General features: G+C 41.3%; 1 protein-coding gene across 11 annotated transcripts in view; it reads right to left on the bottom strand.

Annotated features, from left to right (window-relative positions):
* Positions 1–21,589, bottom strand: part of FAM13A (family with sequence similarity 13 member A) — a 135,236-nt gene that overhangs the window by 25,773 nt on the left and 87,874 nt on the right. For 6 of the 11 annotated variants that reach the window (XM_040555919.1, XM_040555922.1, XM_040555921.1 and 3 more), the window contains 6 exons: positions 19,433–19,477; positions 17,676–17,855; positions 14,655–14,838; positions 11,335–11,411; positions 10,585–10,627; positions 5,357–5,507 (listed from right to left, as the gene is read on the bottom strand). In XM_040555919.1, coding sequence (XP_040411853.1) covers positions 5,357–5,507; positions 10,585–10,627; positions 11,335–11,411; positions 14,655–14,838; positions 17,676–17,855; positions 19,433–19,477 — 680 coding nt within the window. The remainder of the gene's footprint in view (positions 1–5,356; positions 5,508–10,584; positions 10,628–11,334; positions 11,412–14,654; positions 14,839–17,675; positions 17,856–19,432; positions 19,478–21,589) is intronic. The other 5 variants (XM_040555920.1, XM_040555928.1, XM_040555924.1 and 2 more) reach the window with 4 other exon arrangements.

Raw genomic sequence — 21,589 nt, 5'->3', positions numbered from 1 at the left:
ATCGTAAACGGCCACCAGATTGGTCAGGCACGATTTGCCCTTTGTGAAGCCATGCTGGCTGTCTCGGATCACCTCTGTCCTGCATGTGCATTCCCTCCAGGAGGATTTGTTCGAAGATCTTCCCAGGCACAGAGGTGAGGTTCACCAGTCTGTAGTTCCCTGGGTTTTCCTACCCTTTTTAAAATGGGAACAATATTTCCCTTTTTCCAGTCACCAGGGACTTTGTTGACTGCCATGATTTTTCAAATAGGATGAAGAGAGGCTTGGCGACTACATCAGCCAGTTCCCTCAGGACCCTGGGATGAATGTCATCAGGGCCCATAGACTTGCAGTTGTTAAGTTGCTTCAGGAGGTCTTGAACTTGCTCTTTGCTTACAATGGGGGGGGACCTTGCTCCCCCAGCCCCTGCCTAGAGGTTCAGGGACATGAGAGATATGGGAAGCCTGACCACTACTGAAGACCGAGGCAAAGAAGCCTCAGAAGTATCTCTGCCTTCTCCACATTTGCTGTTACCAGTTCTCTGTCCTCATTTGTCAAAGGCACTACACTCTCCCTAGTCTTTCTTTTTTGGTCAATGTACCTATAGAACTCCTCCTAGTTATTCTTTGCATCCCTCACTAAGTTTAGTTCTGTCAGTGCCTTGGCTTTCCTGATCCCATCCCTGTATATCTAGACAGCGTTTCTGTACTCTTCCCAGGGCACGTGGCTCTGCTTCCACTGCCTGTGCATTTCCTTCTTTTACCTAAGTTTGAACAGCAGATCCTTATTCAACCATGCCAGTTTCTTACCCTCCTTGCTTGATTTATTATATATGGGAATAGAGAGCTCTTGTGCTCCAAGGAAAATATCCTTAAACAGTTGCCAGCTTTGATCAGATCCTCCATCCCTACGGACCGTGTCCCATGGAATCTCATCCACTAGTTCTTTGAACAGCTGGAAGTTGGCTGTTCTGGAGTTCAGGGTCCTGACTTTGCTCTTAGCCAGGCCTGTACCCCTTGAGACCACAAGATGAACCAGGGCGTGGTCACCGCAACCCGGGCTTCCTCCGGTCTTAACCTCTTTAATAAGCTCTTCTGCATGGGTGAGTACCTGGTACAGTAACGCTTCTCCTCTGGTTGCTTTGTCTAATACCTGGATGAGGAAGTTGTCCTCAATGGACTCCAGGAGTCTCCTGCCAGGCTTTCCCAGCAAACATCCAGGTGGTTGAAATGCCCCAGGAGGATGAGAGCCTGTGAGCATGTTGCTTCCTGTAGTTGGTGCAAGAAGGCCTCATCCACAGGCTTCTTCTGATCAAGCAGCCTGTAGTAGGCCCCAACTACAAGATGTCCTTTGTTGGTCTGATATCTCTATATTCTATGTACTTTATTTTCTTAATTTTTCCATAACAAAAACATTTAATGAAAAACTTAAATAATTTGGGGAATATATAACCATCAAGGCTGTGCCAGCACAGAGAATTTTCTCTTTCTTATGTAGACTCTTACTGCATTTCTTTTAGGTATGCCTTTTCTAAGTTGTCACAGAAGTGAAATATACTGGTATTGAGCTTGCAGACCTTCAGCGGTGCTTCACTCCTCTCAAAATCCCACAACCAGCTAATCTTTCAACAAATATGTCAGCCATTCCAAAGTGTCCTTAGCTGTTGCTATACTCTTTTCCTTCTCGTTACTCTGTTTTTATTTCTATGGGAAAGCATCAGTTAAGTCAGTCCCCAAACTATCTGTAGATCAGCTTCACCCTCAGGGTCTCAGTGCTGCAACACTTGGGTTCTCAACACTGAAGAGAATACTTATTCATCTAAAACTTCAGCTTCTATTCTTATAAAATAAAATAGAAGAAAAACATCTGCTTATTTTTTCGTAAGTTCTTGACTCTGCAGACTGATGGAAATTTCATCTATAGAAATGTTTTTTTTGTTTGTTTTTTTTTAAATGTCAGTCATTAGGTGATGAAGGCAGCAATCACACACACCATATCAATTTACTGAACTGTCTGTTCAGCTCCAAGCTCCCGACAGGGCCAGTCACTTTTCTGAAGAGCAACATACTTCCAGATTTTCCTTGGGGATAGGATAACAAAATCTGTGCTTGAATTAGTAACATTTGGTAAGAATTCTACACAATAGCATTGGACTCTAAGAGAACATTGTGTCCTTCCCACTCACTGTATTTGATTCAATCACAACCTACGACAATTAAAACCTTTGCTACGGAAGTAGCTCTGGAAACACTTGCAAGCTGTCAGACTGGCTCAGTCGGCAGGCTAGCAGTCAGACAACCCGGTTCAGCCTCCATTTGGCAGCGGGAGAGGTGAGCTGCTAGGTCAAGGTGACTGCTCACAAAATGCCTCTGGCATGCGCTTCACTTTTGCGCCTATTATGGAGACAGCTCAGTTCACATCCACCCTGAGAACAAAAACTATTTGATTTGCATCTGCTGAACGCACACTAGTAAAATCCTTCTCTCAGATCATTGGAAATACACCTAGGCTAAGTGTGTGTAGCACTTGAACGTGGCTGCGATGCTCTTTATACCTTGTGAGCTACATCATACCTTAGGATTACAGTACATAAACCCCCATACATAGCAGCAGGCAAGGCTGACGCAGAAGGTCAGTGCAAGAGGTGGGTCAGGTTGCTACTGCTTCACTCTGCGTGTGGCAATGTGAGCCCATGCATTTGAGGAAGCAGGAAGCAAATTTTTCTGTCCTCAGCTTTACGTAAGGGGAACATATCCTGTAGAAGCATAGCAAATCTCTTCTCTTGTGAACAGATCTGACTATGGAGTGAACCTCAAAAAAAAAAAAAAGGTAATAATTATTTCTAGAATAACATAAAAGGCAGGTGGCTCTGCAAGCTCAACCGGCAGCTGTTATCACAGTACTGTGTCCCTGAATAAGTGTTTTTTTTATGACAGCTCTCGTTGTAACATGATATAGAGTCTGCCTGAGTGACGAATAAAAGCTAGTCAGTGGACAAGGTTGTTTTTTATAATTTTGTGTCCATTTTCCATGGCCCTTTCTTAACAAGTGACTGGAGGTAGTGATGGCTACAGCTGATGGCAACCCCTCAATTTGCCATGGTTCTCAACAGCCACTTGTGAAGGGCCCAGCAGCTGCACTGGTCACTGCATGGTCTACGTCTCCTGCAGTAATGATACAGAGGACCCTGCCCCCAGAAGTTAGCTCAGTGATGTCCTGGGGGAACGGGTAATTGATTTCCTGATAGACGGACCAGTGTAATTTACTAGAGCAAAGCAATAAATAACTTATCATCACCACATTTGAAGGCACAATCTTTACCATTTTCACTGGGGATAGCACCAGAGATGCAACATGGACCCTGATGACACGTGCAAAGGTTTGAGTGACACAGGTTGGCAGGGGAACGGAAGATACCCCGACCCCTGGAGCTGTGGATGAGTGGTACAACCCTGCATTGCAAAACCAGTCTCACTAACAGTCTCTGCCACTAGCTGTAGAAGTGATCTCAAAATTGAGGCTAACATCTAACCTGTTCTGGCTTCTGCAAGCTTCATTTCAGATCCTCAGCTAGGAAAGATTCTGTCTCCCCTTGCTCAGACGCAGCAGTCACTGTTTTGCTGCTCTTTAACCTGGACCAACAAAATGGTGATTCTGGTAGGCAAGTGTTTTAGAAGAAGACATCTCTCTCACCCTAGACAGCTGGTTCTTTTGCAACTGCCCACCTCTTCCTCTTGTGAAATACATTTGAGCAGAATGGATAAAGGAAGAATCTGAAAGAAGCACTCTTCAAACACAACCATAGGCGCTCATAATCCTGTTTCATATTTGCAGTGCAAGAAAGCTGGAAGCCAAACATAAGAACATGCCTATGAAGAGGGGTTTGTACCAAGGTGCAATGTATTTCATATAATGGGAAAGCCTCTGGCAAACAGAAGGGAGTTGTATTCTCTCCTTCATACATCCATTATGACTCCCATTAATAACACTGGTAGTTACAGGCATGTACCAGGAAGAAAAAAGGAAAAAGAAAGAGTCTTTATTTCCAAAGGTTCACGTGACGGCTGAAGCCACACATCACCTCTGGGAACACAACTGTGCTCACCCTGGCTTGAGACCCCAAGGGGCAGTGCTGATTAGTGTCTCAGCAAACATACAAGGCAGCCACAGCCTCCTGGGAGCCCATCCACAGGGCTTTGATCAGCCGTGCTGCACCCCTGGTGATATCATCCAGGGGATCCCCCCCCTAACAAGCAAGTGGAGAAATTCTCTTCCGTCCGTGGTGACTAGTTGCTTAGCTGAATCAAGAGCAGCCACAGCTGTGGGTTTTCTTTACTCATACCCAAGGTGTCATAACTAGACAGAAAGGCAAAATATACCAGGTCACGTACACTGTGGAGACAGGAACAGAGAACTTAACTTCCCAGTGTTCCTCAGAGATTTTTTTTTTTTTAGATTAGTAAATGACAGATACAATTTTTTCCCCTCTCTTGCTTTGATTATTAAAATGCATTGCTTGCACCTTCCTATTTCATCCCCATCAAAGCCTCTCTTTTAGTCCTAAAGCACAAACTAGCATAACAATTCTTGCTTGTACACAGGAGAGAGCCATACCCAGTAACTGAAAAAGGGGTTGATCCCAGAGGTGCTGGACACCTTCAATTCCTCTTTATTTCAAATGAAATGGATGTTCATGATACCCATGCAGTTGAACCCATATTTCACACTCTTAACTAAGTCACTGCAAACAGCCAAGCAAGCATACACTCTGGAGATGAGTGCCAAGAAACAATATTAAAATAACTTTAACCATAAGCAATTAAGCATTGCCCTTTGAGCTCGTGATCAGAATTTTTTCACAGCATACATCAAAACAAAGTTGTTCATAAGAGTCATCAAGATACAGAGTACTAGATAGCTTTTTTTCCAGCTGTAGTTTTCAGATCACATGCATTATTTGGAAATAAAGATTAAAATGAAGTGGAAGAAAATGGAGAAAGAAGGAACTTCCTTTCAGACTGTGAAATAACCAGTTTCTTTGAAGTGTAGAGTACTCTAGCTTAGCAGTCAAGTAACCAGCCACCAATAAATGTCATCTTGAAGCACACAGGGACATACAGCATCATTAAAGCACATATTAAAGCAACTTCAATAATAAAACTATTTATTTTCTTTCTCTAAGTAACAACTAGAATTGGTACCCATCCAGAATTTCACTGCTAGTTTCTCCAAACTTTCAATTCCATATTCAGGACAAAACTATTTTCCTGTTGTTTTTGGCAAGGGAACATGAGCACATAAAGATATATCCAGCCCACTCAGGTTTCCCTCTCTCTTTTTACTCATATGAACAGCCATCACATCACACAAATCCTACCTTCCCAGTTGTTGTCATCGCACAGTGCTGTCAAATCCAGCCGAGGCACTTCCGACACAAAGCTGTTTTCCTGATCATCAGCATCTTGATTTCTTTGCAACTTGTTTTCAGGAATGCTTGGATGCTCTTGAATCTTCATATTTGAAGTCTGCTATATTCCCCAAACACCCACAAGAGAAAAAAAAATGTTTCAGGACAAAGAAGAGGGAAAAAAAAAACCCTGCTGTCACAGAGGCAGTAAGTTCACGCCTTTAACATAAAAGATCCAAATAAAAAGACCCTGATGTGTTCAGCTCCAAATCTAAATCCCCTGTTTGGTGAACTCTACGCATTAATTGCTGATTCACACCAGTAAAAACATTTGTCTATCCGCTTTCCTTGAATGTTAAATTCTTTAGAAAGCCACAGCAAGTTCCCAAGACTGTCTGCCCTGACAACGGCATGCAGCTGAAAAAGCCTCCGCTAATCGATTGGGATGAAAAGGGAGGGAGGAAGGCAGGGAGAGGGAGGGGAAGGCTGCGTAGAGCTCCTACAGGAGTGCAACTCCTTGGAACAACAACAAAAATGCTGCTGCAAGGCTGTGGCAATATGGTGTCTTCTAAAAAGCAAGCACCGGGGCTCCTGAGGCAGCAGCCCCAGACAGCAAGACGTGCAGGCTACGTACACGACTGCCCTCATGCAGGCTGTGCTGGCTCAGATCAATTAGTGCCAGCTAAGCTGTGCTGGCTGCACATTCCCTGATTTCCTGTGGTTGTTTTCTAGCTGGGCGTGGGGAGAGCAGAACTATTTATGGAGGAGCTCTGGGTATTAAAGCAGTGTTGCGCAAATCCAAACGGCAGTGGGGTTTGGCATCTCAGCTGGAAGCAGTGTGGACTCTGGGAAACTGCCAAAAAATTCACACAAGCATCCAATGACTTAAGAAAAAAACAGGCAGAATTGCTGTCAAGTAAATGATTCATGGTTTAGTGCTACCTAGAAGCAACTGCTGTTTGGCCCTCCACTATTCATCCCGCACATACCACGTGTGCTGTGCTTTTATGCAGAGATCGTGGCCGTTCGCACACCCCAGGTACACAGTGCCTAGAACAGTGCTGTGTGACACAAGCAGCTTTGTCACAGCAAAACAAATGAGTCCTAATGGCTCACGGAGGGCTGCGGGGAACAGGAAGCATAATGCACAATGCACATATGCACAAACACGTAGCGTGACATGTATACACCCAACAGACAGAGCCAGCCAAACGGATGGCATTACATTTTTACGTAAAGTATTTGATCATGGTAAGAATGGTTCAGGCATAACTCTCTGAAACATAGTCTAGCAGGTAAGCAACATGCAAATTTTTCCCCCATAGGTATTTTGATAATCTAGTTACAAACTGCTTATGCTTATGTGTGAAGAAAATGCATCTAAATAAAATAACTACATTTGGACATATTTTTCTTTTATACCCATGGCCAAACTCTACCAAATCAATATTCTTAATACATGCCAGTAAGGCATGTTTCATTTTTTAAATTTCCATAAAACCAGTGTGTTTCTTTTCATTTGTTTTTTCTCTGAGCTGAGACAAACAAGCAAGCTTCATGCAGAGAGGAAAAAACTGCTCAATTCACACATCGTATGAAGGAATGTGTTTATTTGGATACAATCCCATCAAAAGCCTGATGATGAACACCCTGGTATTAGTAAACAGTGTTTTGCGTTGTATTTGTATAAAGTTTCTTTCCTCTTTTTTTTCAATAGATCACCTTTTTAAAACATTATAACAAAAGGAAACCCTAACTGACAGTTTGCCAAGCACTAATAACTCGTAGAGCTTGACGATAAATCTGATTACAAATGTGTTTATTGTGTGAGCTGTACATGGAAAAATGCTAATTCACCATTCAACATTTTTTAAGCTGCTTCCAGGCTGGGAGGACTTAAATATTTCTTTAAAGTCCCTTTTTTTTTTTTTTTTCCCCTCTTCCTGCCAGGATCTAAATAGTCGGTGTACATTATAAACAGAAAGAGTGGCCAGTGGCCAGAAACAGGCAGTCTTTTGCACTTGCTAAAGAACAAACTGTACCAGTTTATAAACGGCACTTAAGTTGCCAGCACAGTATTTTAAGCATGAAAGAAATCAAGTAATAAATTTCAAAATGATGTTATTAAGAATAGCACCTAAGAAGTGTGAAGAGCTTACCTAAATTTTAACAATTTAACGATTTCAAAAGGACCAACCTCAAAATACTGTCTTGTCACCATCACTGATACTAATGAAATGTCTTCCTAAAAATTTAGAGTGTATAATCTGCTAACTTACCAAGACTCTTAAAAAATATATTTAGCAGATATAAGAACGTTTTTCCGGATGTGTACACATTTCCATTACAGGTACACTAGGAAGATTATATCCATGTCTTCTTCCTTCTAAAGTCACTTCAGTTGTTGGACATATTTAAAGACTGTTTAAGAACAGGCCTGTGCTGTGCCTGCAGCACTTACTGTCCCTTCTTTGCTCACTTGCTCACTGATGCAGTCTCTAATATAATGAATAAATCATTAGGTGTTCTGAAGAACAATGGTGGTGTAAACCCAGGGAGACACAAGAAGGCAAATATTTAATCTTCTTTGCATTAACACTCAAAATCCATAGATTGGTAGATAATTCAGTGTTCTGTATATCACACTTATTTTCTAAATGATTTCCTGATGCTATCAGTTGTCAACCTCCAGGACGAAAATCAAGGAAGAATTACTGTGCTTTAGGTAAAGATGTACCATCATTTCTTATAACCAAAGGGGCAGCGACTTTATCTCAGTAGCAGTTGGCAGTCATGGTACATTGCAGGTATTACATGAATGACCACAAAAATCTTAAAACTGGGCACTTGGCTACGCTTTTTAGAAACTACTTCTCCAGCCATGCTTTGCAGTTACTACTAACTACAGATGTAAATAACCTGGGGATAGGTCAGATGCTTTCACTATCTCTTCTCCAAAGGAGATTCAGCATAAAGAGTAGCTCAAGCACATAGAAATAAATGGAAACGGATCTTTGAATTCTGATCAGGAAGTTACACATGGAATTGTTTTTTTTTTTTTTTAAAATCATTTTTTGAATCAATTTTATACAAAAACTTACTTCCCCTCCATCTGATCATCCATTACAACCACAAGCAGGAAGCACCCTTAAGCATCTCTTGATAATATAATCAGATGCAAGAATGGAGTCACTCTGCTGCCTTAATCCTAAGTCATGCCATTTTTCCTCTACACTTGTTGAAATGCTAGTGAATCTTAAAAATCGAGTACTCTACTGCGTTAACAAAGAAAAGAATAATCTACCTTCAAGCAAATTTCTAAATGTAATTTCATTTATTTTCAGCTCTCAGCAATTTATACTCTTGTCTGCAGAAGAGCTTAGTAATGAAAGTGGATTACAAACTTATCAGATGGAAAAATTCTGCAGTTCTCTTTCTGCTTTGCTACCAGACAAGGAGGTACAAGAAGTTTTTCTGGTTTCCAAACTGAGTACACGCTACCTGAATGTAATCAAGAATTAATAAATTGACCAACATTTTTGTGTTATTATGTTCAAAGTAAAAGCAACACTGTGGTAAACTCTTGATGGTCTCAGGCTGCAGGAGTCACACTCAGTTCCTGGTTAGGATGGCTTCCCTTAACAAAACGTGGGTACTAGAAACCTCTCTTTTTCAAATCACAATCTACATTCTGGAGCCTAGCTACTTCCAAGGGCAGATTATGAATGCTACAAAAACAATGAAAATTCATTCAGGACATGTGTTTCAAGGTATTTTTACTGCCACATGGAGACCTGAGGTCTGCATAAGCAATAGCTGCAGCAAATTCCAAATACCTTTCCTAATATCTTCAGACTGAAGACAGGGTGAGAAAGGAGTAAGGAGTCCATTCCTCATTCCGAATGATTTGTTTGTTACAAAAGGTATGTTTTTAAGCTGCCCTAAGCAAAAGGCTTATAAGGGACAAGGAATGTAAAACTACCCTGCAGGAATGTAACATTTTCTTGACCCTGTAATTCCTATATAATACAATCTCTGGGTTAAGACTATGTCTCCTCCCACAGTTAAAACTCATACTGAATTTTAAAACTTTTCCTAAGGAGTTTATTTTAAGACCATGATTTCCACATTCATACAGACCTCCCCAAACTAATTTAAAAGTTGAATGGGAGTACTCTGTGTCATGGCACATGCAGGAAGGCATGTGAGGAACAAGGTGTTGCAGAATCTGTGCTCTGGAAAACGCAATAGCTCGTGAGCCGGGCTTCCAGGAATTACTGATGCCAAGTGCAGGAAAAACAGGGATTATGACCCTCTGGGAGCAAAGTAGGAGATCTGGCTAAGCCCAGTCAGAGCAGTGATCAAAGCCAGCACTGAGCACCCCTTGCAGAAATTACATTTCAGTGTACCATGAACTCCAGCTACTCCATGGCTGGTCAGAGCCCAACAACTATCAAATGGTCTCTTCTACTTTTCCTGCTAGACAGAAATAATACCTGCTAGAAATAAAGTCTTCCAAAGGCAATAAATGCACAGTGGCTTTAAAAAAGATAACCAACCAAAAAACCCTCCCCAGCAATGACCAAAAAGCCAATCCCTCCTCCGAAAAACAAACACACACACACACAAAAATGTGAGAAGGCTAGTTAAAAAATATTGTCAGCCCTGCCGTTAACTCCAGATGGTCAGAGACACCAGACATTGTCCACATCTGTTTTACAGTCCTCCTCTAAAATGGGTGCACAGTTGAGGGAGAGGTACCTCAGATAACAGCTGACACTGGGAAATCATAAATGAAAGACTGAAATTATTTTAGAGACCAAAATTATTTATCAAAAGAGACGGGATTATCTTACTACCCTGGGAGATAACCAGTTACACACCCTGCTCACAATGATTGTAAGGGAACTCAGTAGCATTCAAACCAAAGCGCTTGACTTCAGTGATGCTCCTCTTTTTGGAAAGGGGGAATTGAAGGGACTGAGGCAGATGCTTTCAGACTCATCAATGGTTAAGAGACTCCCTAAATTATGTAAACAGAGAGGAGGGGAGAGGGAAAGAAAAAGCAAATGCTATTTCTCTGGAAGCAATAACGTTTCATTGGGAGTACAAAACGACATGCCTAGCTACTTGTTTCTACTCAATAACAAGCCAATTCAGAGCCCACAAAACTGAAATGCGGAAAAAAAATTACCAACCTGAGAGTGCCTGAAAATAACCTCACCGCTTTCACTTTCTTTGCTACAAAACAGAAAAAAAAAACACAAACCAACATATTACAAATATAAAAACAGCCTTGTCTTGTAACAAAAACAAAACAGACTCCCGCACACACAGGTTTTTAGATGCTGCACACTTGATGCATTCCAGTAAATAAAGGGACACTGGGTTGCAGCACTTCGAGCTGCTAAGCTACCTATTTTGCTTCTTCTCGAGAGCTATTTGTGAGAAATACGATGTCATTTAATTTTGTGCCTTTAATCCAAGAAATACACCTCTCCCAACAAGCAACATAGTTGTGGAGAGAAAGTGTTGTATCAGGGGAGTGGAGTGGATCTATACAGGATAGTGAAGTACAAAAGGCTGGACTCCCAACCCAAAGACCAGGTGAGACAGTCATCTGTTGCTCTGCAGTCCCTGAGTGGAGTGTGCAGTTTCAGGCATCTAGAGCTGACTTCTTTTCAAGCCTGAACCACCAGTGTATTCAGTACCATTCCTCATAAGTTGGGAGAAGAGACTTGGTGGCATACAGTGCTGGGCAGAGCCCACACGACGTAAGCAGGACCTCCATACGGTTCTAACTTGAAGCTAACATGGCAGGTAATGCTGTTCTGCAGCATAATTAAACATCACCCTCATACTTTGTGGTGGAAGATCTCTTATGCTGTGCTACAATCAAAGGGAAAATAAAATGTACATATAATTTAAAAAAAAATAAATAAAATCACCTTTCTTCAGACAAAATTTCCATGTCATCAGGTCCTGTTCTGTCTATAGGTCTGGATGAGCTAAAGCTTTCCATACTCTGTAATATAGTAAACATTAAAGCAGTAAGATACATGAGAGAAATAGATTCAAGCTACAGGCCATTAAACAGATCAAATATAGAAATATCCAACAGGACTTTGAGAAACAAGACAACAATCAGACTACTGCCTGTTGCATATGTATAACCAAAAAACCTGCAATAAAAATAACTGCTCGCTGCTTCCTTTGTCTCTTTCATCATATGACTTCAAAATGCCTGGCAGAATAATGCTGCACAGTACCCCTACAGTTCCCATTTTACAGACTGATACACTAAGCAAGAGAACAATTCTGTGATATGTAAAAGTCCTGTAAGAGCAGGTACCAAAATTCACGGCATCCTCCTGGCAGCACTCCTTATGCTTATCTTCAATAATACTCCCCCTTCTTCGCCAAAACCTTCCATAGTCTCTTCTCAGGCAGCCAGAAGACGTTAGGAGTATAAAGAGACTGCTATATGCACAGAGGTAATGTTAAGCTCTGCTAATATGAACGGAGGGCAAGAAATTCAGCTGATGATGACAACCTGTTCTGAAATTTGCCTTGGCTATCAACAGCAACATGAATGCTGTTGTCTGATAAGAGCCTGAGAAAGAATTGTGAAGACAAGCCAAACTCTGATATATCTTTGATGGATATAGGGGTCTTATACCTCTGGTTGCACACTTACAGGAACAGTTTTCAAAGTCAATAATGAAGCATTCTGCCTGCTTGGACTTCTTGGTCTGCAAGCTAAGAGGTGCTTTTCTGATTTATGCTGGTATTTTTTTAAGGTGCTGAAGAATGGGGACACAGAACTGTTCCTCTGGGCACATAAACTGTATGACGTGCTTGCTGCACATACAAGGAGTAGCACTCGTTGTAGCTTACTGCAGGTGAAATACACAGGAAAATCAAATCCTTAATTTGAATTAGTTAGAACACTTCTTTTTTCTTTTAATAAAACCCTGTCACACACACTATATTTGTATGTAATACTTCTGTTTCACTGTCTTTCTGCTGACTGTGACTCAATCATACAGCATCTACAAAAAAAATTAAAAAAGCAAGCAGAAGTAAAGGATGTCATCATCTGTTTGGGTTGGTACTGAGTTTTTTCATATTGGAAATAAGCTTCAAAATTGCCTCGATGTCATTGTTAGGTGCACTGTTGCAACAATTCTTAAAGAAATAAAACAAAGTACACATGACACCAGAGGTCGAGATTAGGAAACTGAAAGTTGCCACTTTGGGCACAAGACCAGGAGCTTTTCTACCCTGGTATTTGGGCAAATCCCCCTTAACCAAGAGGAAGGAAGTGAGCAGAGCACAGTGTGATTCATGGCCTGGCCCAGGAAACCTCATGCCACAGACATTCATCACATTCAGACATTCGTCACATTCCAGCCTTGCTTGATGCGATTCTTCAAGTCCTAGTGATACCTGGCTACTTGTGTTTCTGAAGTGCAGTTACAAGCTTTTAATGCTTCCTGGTCGGTTTGCTCGGAACCAACAGAACTGACAGTTTCTCTACAGCTGACTTATGCTTTTGAGTCAGACGCATTTAGACAGCTAAGAGGAGAGCTTCCGCACACTGTCCTACATACTCTTTCAGGCTTTGAGCAGGAAGACTAAAATAGAAAAAAGGTGAGGAAGAAGCTGCAACATCACAAACTTGTTTACATGAGAAAGCACTGTTAGTAAATGCAGGTTACGTCCTTTTATACCCAAGTAAGTAGTCCAGCTTGGGTTACTATTTGTAAGTGTAAAGACGTAGCCAAAAGAAAGCTAAGCCACCACACACACTGCATCCTCCTGGCAGCCTCTGAAATGTAAATATTAAATAAATGCATTCATGAAAGCTTAAAGAGCAGTCTTTGCTCTTCATAGAGTAACACTGTGTCCTTCTCAAGCTGTTTCACAACAATGTTCCCATTTGACATCCCACTGTAACACTTCCAGCAAAGCCAGCAAGGACCACACTCACAGGATGGTCATCTTGTTCAAAGTGCTCTTTATGTGGAGTTTGTTCCTTTTATGTTCCTTTCAGCCTTTGTCCCTCCAAAATTCAAAAACGATCCAAAAATGAGGGGCAGAGCAAAGTCCAGTGGAGACAGGTAAGTTTGAGGACATTGCCTCCAAGAACATTTTAAGACAGTATGAAAGTTTTACAGGTCCCTAACATACACTCTTAAATGGAAGCTTTTGACAGTCTTTCCTTGCCCAAATCCTGAGCCAAATTTCCATTTAAGCTGCTTTACACTACACAGGTACAGAGAAGAGGCACAAAAAAGAGAATAAGCACCTGACATTTGTCTTAAAGTCCATTGCTACAAGCAAAGGCACAAAGTGAGAGTGTGGCTATCAGACTGTGCTCTTTCGTGAAGTATCACGTATCAGTAGGTTACTAATACTGAGTGCTAAATCTAAGCACAGTCTACAATTCTTGGCACCTTGCCATCTCTTTATCACAAAGAGAAGCCAAATCTGCCTCTCTCTAGGATCTCTGCACAGGGTAAAGCATAAGATCATTGCAATTTTGTAACCTAAATAAAATTAGCCACAACACAACATCACATTAAGAAGGAACCCAGAGCAGATTCAAACTTAATAGAGTTTACTGAAGGAGATGCTCTATAGCTCAGAAGGCTAATCTTTTCCCACAGCTTTCACCGTTACTAGTAGCTGTGCAATACATATATGGTACCTTCCCAGTAAAAGGTAGCTGGAGGGATCATCTTTTAGACCAATGCACTCCAAAGTGTTTTGCAAACTGCAAACATGACAGTAACACATAGACAGTAGGAAAAAGGCATAAAAAACCCTTTATCGTCTTATTATCAAGAAGTCATTTGTGACCTACGGTTTCAGAACTTAGCAGGAATAATAAACTCAACATAAACACGTGATCCTACATCTGAGGTTCCAATCTCCTCACAAGAGTTTTGAAAGACTATGAAAAAGAATTCCATCCTTTTTCTCTTTCCAAAATATTTCTCTAAATTCAGAAGACATAAGCAAAAAGTTGTGGAAAGAGAAGAATGACTGTGGAGGAGTAAGAGGATAATAATGGAAAAATAGCTTCTCAGATGCCCTTTTACAAAGGTTACGAGTGCAGAATCCAGTGTTACCCACAATCCAGAAGAGTCATGTATGCCTTTACTGTAAGTGGCTACCAGAGGGAACCAGATGTGCACCGAAATAAAAAAGATTTTTTCCCATCCTAATACTAGGTGTCAAACAGTACAGCATGCCAGCTTACCACAGGACTGTCTTGGTTGTCATTAAGCTCTGAAAGTTTGGTGCTGGATTTCTGCCGTTTCGGTTTATTCCTTTCACTAAGATATCCAGAGTTGTCTTGTAATTTTTCTACTTCTTGAGCAGTTAGAATACAGTCTTCAAGATTGCTAAAGCCAGAGGGAATGTTCTCCTTGTCGATGACTTCCCTAAAACAAAAAGCGACAGCGTTTAAAACACTCTCCCGCTACATTTATGGTAGCAATAGAGAAACGTATTATGCTGACTGGCGCAGTTCCGGCAACGTTTTCTACGCCCTATGAAACAGGTATCTCTGGTTCTTCCTAGTACAGCAAACAACGTACTCTGTGAAATAGTAAATCCCATTGAGGAGTGAAAGCCAGGTGTATACACCTCCAGTGAGAAAGCTGTCAGGGTCAACATTTGGGACTTGATTCATGGAGAATCACATTGACTTCAAATGGAAGCTGGACTAGCTGCTGGTTGTCTGCAGTATTTTTATAAAGAATATGTTACATATTTTCCTTTGAGACATGTGCTTTTAATTTAGGAAACTGATTCACAGCTGTGGTCCAAGGATCTCCTTTGGTCCATGACACCATATAATCAGCCCTCTTTACTCATTCTCAAACACAAGAGCTTCAGCCAAATGCTTGATTCTATCTTGCATAATTGCCAAATAAGAAAAGGGAATGCATCTCTGCAACAGCAACACAACTGCTAGGACAGAAGACTATTCTGCTGTGTCAGGAAGCTAATGGGACAGCTACCTTGAAGTCATCATGTGATATGCTATCTGGGTCTCCTTGAGCTAGCTGGGTTTGTGTGTGTTTTCCAGAAGCTTGGCATACAGCTTATCTTTCCCTGCACAATTATCCTGCTGGATCTACCAGCATGCAGTTTTGTCTTCACAACCTTTTCAGTAGTCTTCCCTCTACTTTGCGCAATAATGAACAGACACATACAAAACACATCACTACGTTAAGGAAATAGAAGAAACACAATGCATCTCATTCTTTACCAACCCTATCCCTCCAGGGGCTAAAGACTGCTCACACTTGACATCAACACTGGAACATTTACTAACTTCTGTATGTGCAGCTGCCTTATGCAGTGCTGTGTGACTCTAAAGCCTGCTTTCACAGGCAGCAGCACAATTTCTCTAAACTTGTAGTAGTGTGATAAGAAAACAGTTACTCTGCAGTATCTGGACAGTGCCAGCATGACAAAATGTTCAGATCAAAAATAAAATGAGAAAGTTCCAGTGATTTTCTATATCTCAAATCTCTAGGGTTGGTCACTGGAAGAGAGATAAAATAGATGTATCTATTGTATATTGTATTATACGTCTATGATCAAACTTCTAAGATAATCCATTTCCCTTTCTGTAAGTTTTTATAATCCCCTGAACAGACCAATTACTTATATATAGTCTGTAGATCACATAGTCTGCGAAGCCTAGGAGTTCATGTATGTGTTTTTGTGATGAACACTCTTGTATTAATACTAGCTGTATTAATGCTGCAGTCCCATCGTGTGACATTACAAATCCTCTTGTGATCCATCACAAGGCAAGGAGATGAAGTCACTGACAACCAAAGAGGGGAAAAAAAAAAAAAAAAAAAAAAAAAAACCTACTACTGGTTTTGAAAGGAATTCTGAATTTTGACAATTCACCCACAGGAGTTTCAGCAATCTGACCTACGGGAACCAGGGAAAACAATCTGAACCCCAGCCAGCATTCAAAACTTCCATTACGTTATAAATCCTTGGCTCATGCTTTAGGGAGTGAACGTGAACAACTGCGTCAAGATAGGCTAGAGCGCTCTAAAGGCAGCTCTGTAACGCAATGTTGAAAAAAAACCCTGCAGTACTATATGCTTCCACACACGTACACTAGCCAGTCTCTGACCTACTTACCTGCAAAGCCTGTCAGCAGGGCTACTAAACAAGAAAAACTACTTCAGAGCTACTGCCAGGTACTCGAGTGACTTGCAACTGCTAATTTCCCAGTCCATAATCACAGCATATTTTCATTTGCTATGGAAATGCTTTTTTTAAAATTTATTTTGTAGCTATGGATTATTATTATTTTTTTAAACTGACACATTCTGGAAAATAGCATAGCTACGGTATTCAGATGAGGTACTGAAGGTTATGCATCTATGCAAAAGTGACTTGGTATAGGAAAGTGCAGATCCAATAGGATTTGTGGAATTCAGCATCCAGGAAAGAATAAGAGCCTAGATCTGTATTTCAGAAACTACCTTGAAGTCCTAGCAATCCAATACTACAGTCAAGTACAGACATTCTATACAAGAATTATCACAGTGTATAAAGCTAGATATATGTCTAAGCACTAATTAGATGATGGGCTTGCAAAATCTCTAGTTACAATTCCTAAAGATAGCTATGTCTTGGGCATGTGTTTTTTAAAGCTGTGGTGGTTTGTACCACAGATATGCCACAAGTATAGCAGTATGAAAGGAAAAATAGGTATTATTTTTACTCTTTGATTTAATGAAAATCACTATTAAGTCACGTTTAATGTTTGTGTAATGGTGGGTAAAAAAATCTTAGGATCTCATTAATCAAAAGGATGATTTCTAGTTTCAGATGAACTCCCAGGGCTCCTCAATAAACCTGATTATAAGCTATACCTACACATACGAAAGGAGAACTTGGTCTCATTTTGAATTCAGAAAAGCATCTAAAAACAATGTTTTTATCTTGCAGAAAGTTACTGACTCTAGGGCCAATTGCTTGGGGATTTCCACTAAAACAACAAATGATGTAATGAAACAATTCCAAAATCATTAAGAACTCTACTATACTGCTTTAGCTGACTTCTTATCATACTCTGGCCCACTCAGTTAGCTCTAATAAACTCCACATTTCACAGCTCTACCTGATGCAACAAAGCTTCTGTTCATATCAGAACTACCAAGCAGTGCCTAGATAGAAGACATAACTAGGGTACACTTAATCAAATATACTTTCCAAAACAAAGAAATCAGGATCGTACATGTCTCTGTTTCTCCGGGCTTCCTCCTGCTCTTTGTGATGTCGCCTCCTCTGCCTGGCAGACACATTAGAAGAGGCTGATGATGTTCCCGATTCAGAGTCCTCTGAACTCTGGCCGCCTGAGCAATGAACATCAAAGAGATGCTGCTCCACGGCTGAGCGGATTGTCTTCTCTAAATACCTGTCAAGCCGAAAAATAAGGTCAATTGAGCTCAAAGATTTTCTGGAGCTCCCTCTCTGCAACAATAAAGGCTGGGTATTGGAGGGTTATGTTTTATTATGAATGGCAAGACAGTATAAAATGTACTAGGGTCCGAGACATTTGCAAAGAGCTAGGCCAAAATCTTCAGATAACCTGATGTTCAGGTTCCTCAGAAGAGCTGAGCTTTCCCCGTTCATGTTGCCTTTGTTTATTTTTAAGGCTGCCTGAACCTTCTGTAAAACAACTGCTTTTATTTATTGCAACTTTGGTGTCTAACTTTCACCCTCCACTTTAACATTCCTTGCCCTGACAAAATCCTTTTTTGCTACCCAAACATGCTGACGCTGGTCAAGTCGATGGTGCAATCCAAGTTCAGTAAGGCAATGGATCATCTGCAAGAAGGTGATTCACTGCTGTCTCACAGGGGGATGAGAACGCGTAAACAGTACCTCACTGTAAACTCATACTGTAAAACCACACGTTTAACTCAGTGACCAAACACGGATCTGGTTCTGAGCTCATGCTGGTTTTGCACTGTTATTGTGCCACCACCTGCAGTCACTTCTTGATGTTCTCTCTTGATAGAGCTCATGCCCACTGGCACTAAGAGATCTTCCACACAAGCGACAGCATAGGAGCCTCTGCAGTTCCATCAGTTAAAGCTGTGAGGCTACGTGAACTTTCAACATGATCAAATCTGCTTCATTATGGTACTCACATTTTCTTGTAATATTTCCTTTCTTCCTTAACCAGAGGAGCTTTTTGTAGACAAAATCTAAATAAAAAAAAAACTTTTTTTTCTCCTAAAAGATCTTTTGGAAACACATTTCCCTGGCCCATCCATGTTTCTTGCAATGAAGAATGAGTTTTTCTAAACACAGCTGACCAAGGCCCCTATATAACTTGTAGTGCTTTTTCCATAATTAAAAATGTTATTTGCAAGATTTGCTGGTTAATTTTTAACTGAGTAGCTGTAAGCATGTATACCTTTACAATTGTCTGACTTCTCCAGAGAATTTACAAAAGTTGTTGCTAAATTGCTATAGTTCTGCTGAGACTGCAGTTACCAAAATGTCAGAAGGTCTTAGCAACTGCAAAAAAACGCATGGTTTAACTTGGCGAGCATGTCTGTGTTTCATGTACTGACAAGAATCAGCTCTGCAAACCCACCAGCCTATGGAAACTTTCAGCTCTGTCAGGGGAGCCAGCTCTGCTGCTATCGCTGGCACAGCACTTACTGTAATGGGATCAAGCCCTGTTCTCCACTGGGACGGGACAAGGTGCAAACGAGCAAGAGCACAACATGAACAGTTTCTCTAAATATGCAGGATCTGCCTAACCAAAACATCACATGCACAGTGCACAGAAAGAACCAAGGACCTGCGAATTTTTCAGGAGGAAGTAATTTATAATCATTGCAGATGCTTTGGTTTGGGAAACAGTGTCTTTTTTGCTTGTGTAAGAATGACCCTTAAGGAGAAATGAGAGACCAGCAATACTTCAAAAACTTCAAGACATCAAAATTGTACATACAAAATAGTAAAAGAGACACTTACTCTCCTGTAGCAGGCATGTTACTACTGACTTGTGATACATGGGAGCTGTGTAAAAGAAAAAGAGGAGAAAGTTAGGTCTACATATTGCAATAATGTCTCAAAACACTTGTTCTTTGCAGCACTAAGAAACAATTTAAAGATGTGAGGCTGTCTGAACAACAATTGCATGCACATGCCACAAGTTTTCCCCTTAAGGAATTTTTATTCCCACAGTGATGTGGCACATATTGACAATGCCAATATCCTCAAGAATTACTTTGCCTGTCGTTTCCTAGCAGTAGGCCAGGAACTAAATGGAAAGTATTTCAACTTCAGCATATAGCAGAGTTTTTGCTTTGTTAAGAGCTTTCTGCAGCTGTATGTCTCATCACAAAAAATCTTCACTTTTGAGGCTGACTTGAAAACATATGAAAGGGGACTTAATATTTAAGAAACTTTAAATATTAATGTGACAGGAAAGGAAAAATGGTCTGTTCACAGTTCTCCTCCTGCAGCTCTCTGACATTCATGTTCATGCTTTACATTTTTAAAAATAAAATATGTGGTCACTTCTTTTCCTTCTCCCTCTCAGTCTGTTTTCGGGCTCTGAAGAGCTCGCATGACTCTAAGTGTCATTGCTTGCTGCTTAACACCCTTCTGAACAAGCTGACGTGCCGCCTTGCACAGCTGTCACAGCTTTCCTCCCTCTACACAGGGCCAGAGTCAGTCTGGCCGAGCCAAGTCCCGTCTTGCCCCTCTTCTCCACTGTTGACTCGGCTTTGCAGATAAGGTGACACTTCATGACCATCACCCCTGTGATCTTCATTAATTAAGGCAAACACATTACAGGCCTAGAAGGTTCCTTTGGCTTTCTCCCTGTATCAGCAGAAGAATCAGTAGTGTGACTGGCTGATAAATTCCAGAAAAGTGAACCCGTGTGGATAGGTTATGAGACACGCTGAATGCAAAACGTGCTTTCTGCCAAAACAGTCGTTCACTGCTTTCAGTCCTCATGAGTTTCTCACGAACTGGTTCAATGCAGAAGAACCAGTAATAGCCAACTTCCCTTAAATAACCTGCTTCCTCTCTCGCTTCCCTTGAACGTTTAATACTTGACCATACAGATCCAATGCCAGTTAAGAAGCTGTGACACTCAGATGATGACTACTCTGGCTCCACTGCTTTTCAGTGTCACTTCTGGTAGAAGGTAGGCAATAGAGAATGGGAAGGGTAAATTAAGGATCACTACGGGTCAGTTTAAAAACAAGCTCACTCTCTGCTCAGCTCTGCCTACAGAGACAAATACTCCTCACAAATACCCAGCTGCATATCACTCACATACACTTCTGCTTTCTTCGGCTGAGCCAGTACATTCACCGTGGTTTGGATAAACCCGTGCACCCTACCACACTCATCCCTTCCAGGCCTTCCTTCGCTCTGTGCCGATCTCTAGGCCAGACACAGTCCCCTGGAGCTGTGGCACAGCATGAAAGCAGTCACGTATTTGCCAGCATATTCCACATTACCTACACAGCACCCAAGTAGCTGTGTCATTCAGATGAGTTCATGAATGGAAGACACACAAACAAGTATCAAATTGCTGTACTCATTATTATGAACGCTTATTATTATGGACATGCAACCTACACACAGAGAAAAGAATTGCAAGATCTCTTTCTTCCCATATTCACTCCCCTGACTATTAACTATTGCATGGATTTACAATTTGAAGTGCACATTTCAAGCACCCTATTTGCTTTCCTGCTTATCTACATAAACTTTGGCCTCTTCCAAGCCTGAAACTTCTTTTTTTTTTTTAAATGATCTGGTCTCTCATGGGAGATGGATTAGCAAGCAAGCAGCAGGCTAAACCACATTATAAGATACAATTCATCCTATGGCTACTCTGCATTGGTGTGGCCTCACCTCGAGCACTGTGTGCAGTTCTGGGTGCCACAGTACAAAAAGGACGTGAAAGTGTTGGAGAGTGTCCAGAGGAGGGCTAGAAGGATGGTGAAGGGCCTAGAGGGGAAGACGTACAAGGAGCGGCTGAGGTCACTCGGCCTGTTCAGCCTGGAAAGAGGAGGCTGAGGGGAGACCTCATGGCAGCCTACAGCTTCCTCACGAGGGGGAGGGGAGGGGCAGGCGCCGATTTGTTCTCTTTAGTGACCAGTGACA

This window comes from Cygnus olor, chromosome 4, assembly GCF_009769625.2.
Source record: "Cygnus olor isolate bCygOlo1 chromosome 4, bCygOlo1.pri.v2, whole genome shotgun sequence".
Taxonomy (NCBI): Eukaryota; Metazoa; Chordata; class Aves; order Anseriformes; family Anatidae; genus Cygnus; species Cygnus olor.
The sequence above is the reverse complement of the archived record's forward strand: the minus strand, read 5'-3'. Positions and strand labels throughout refer to the sequence as shown.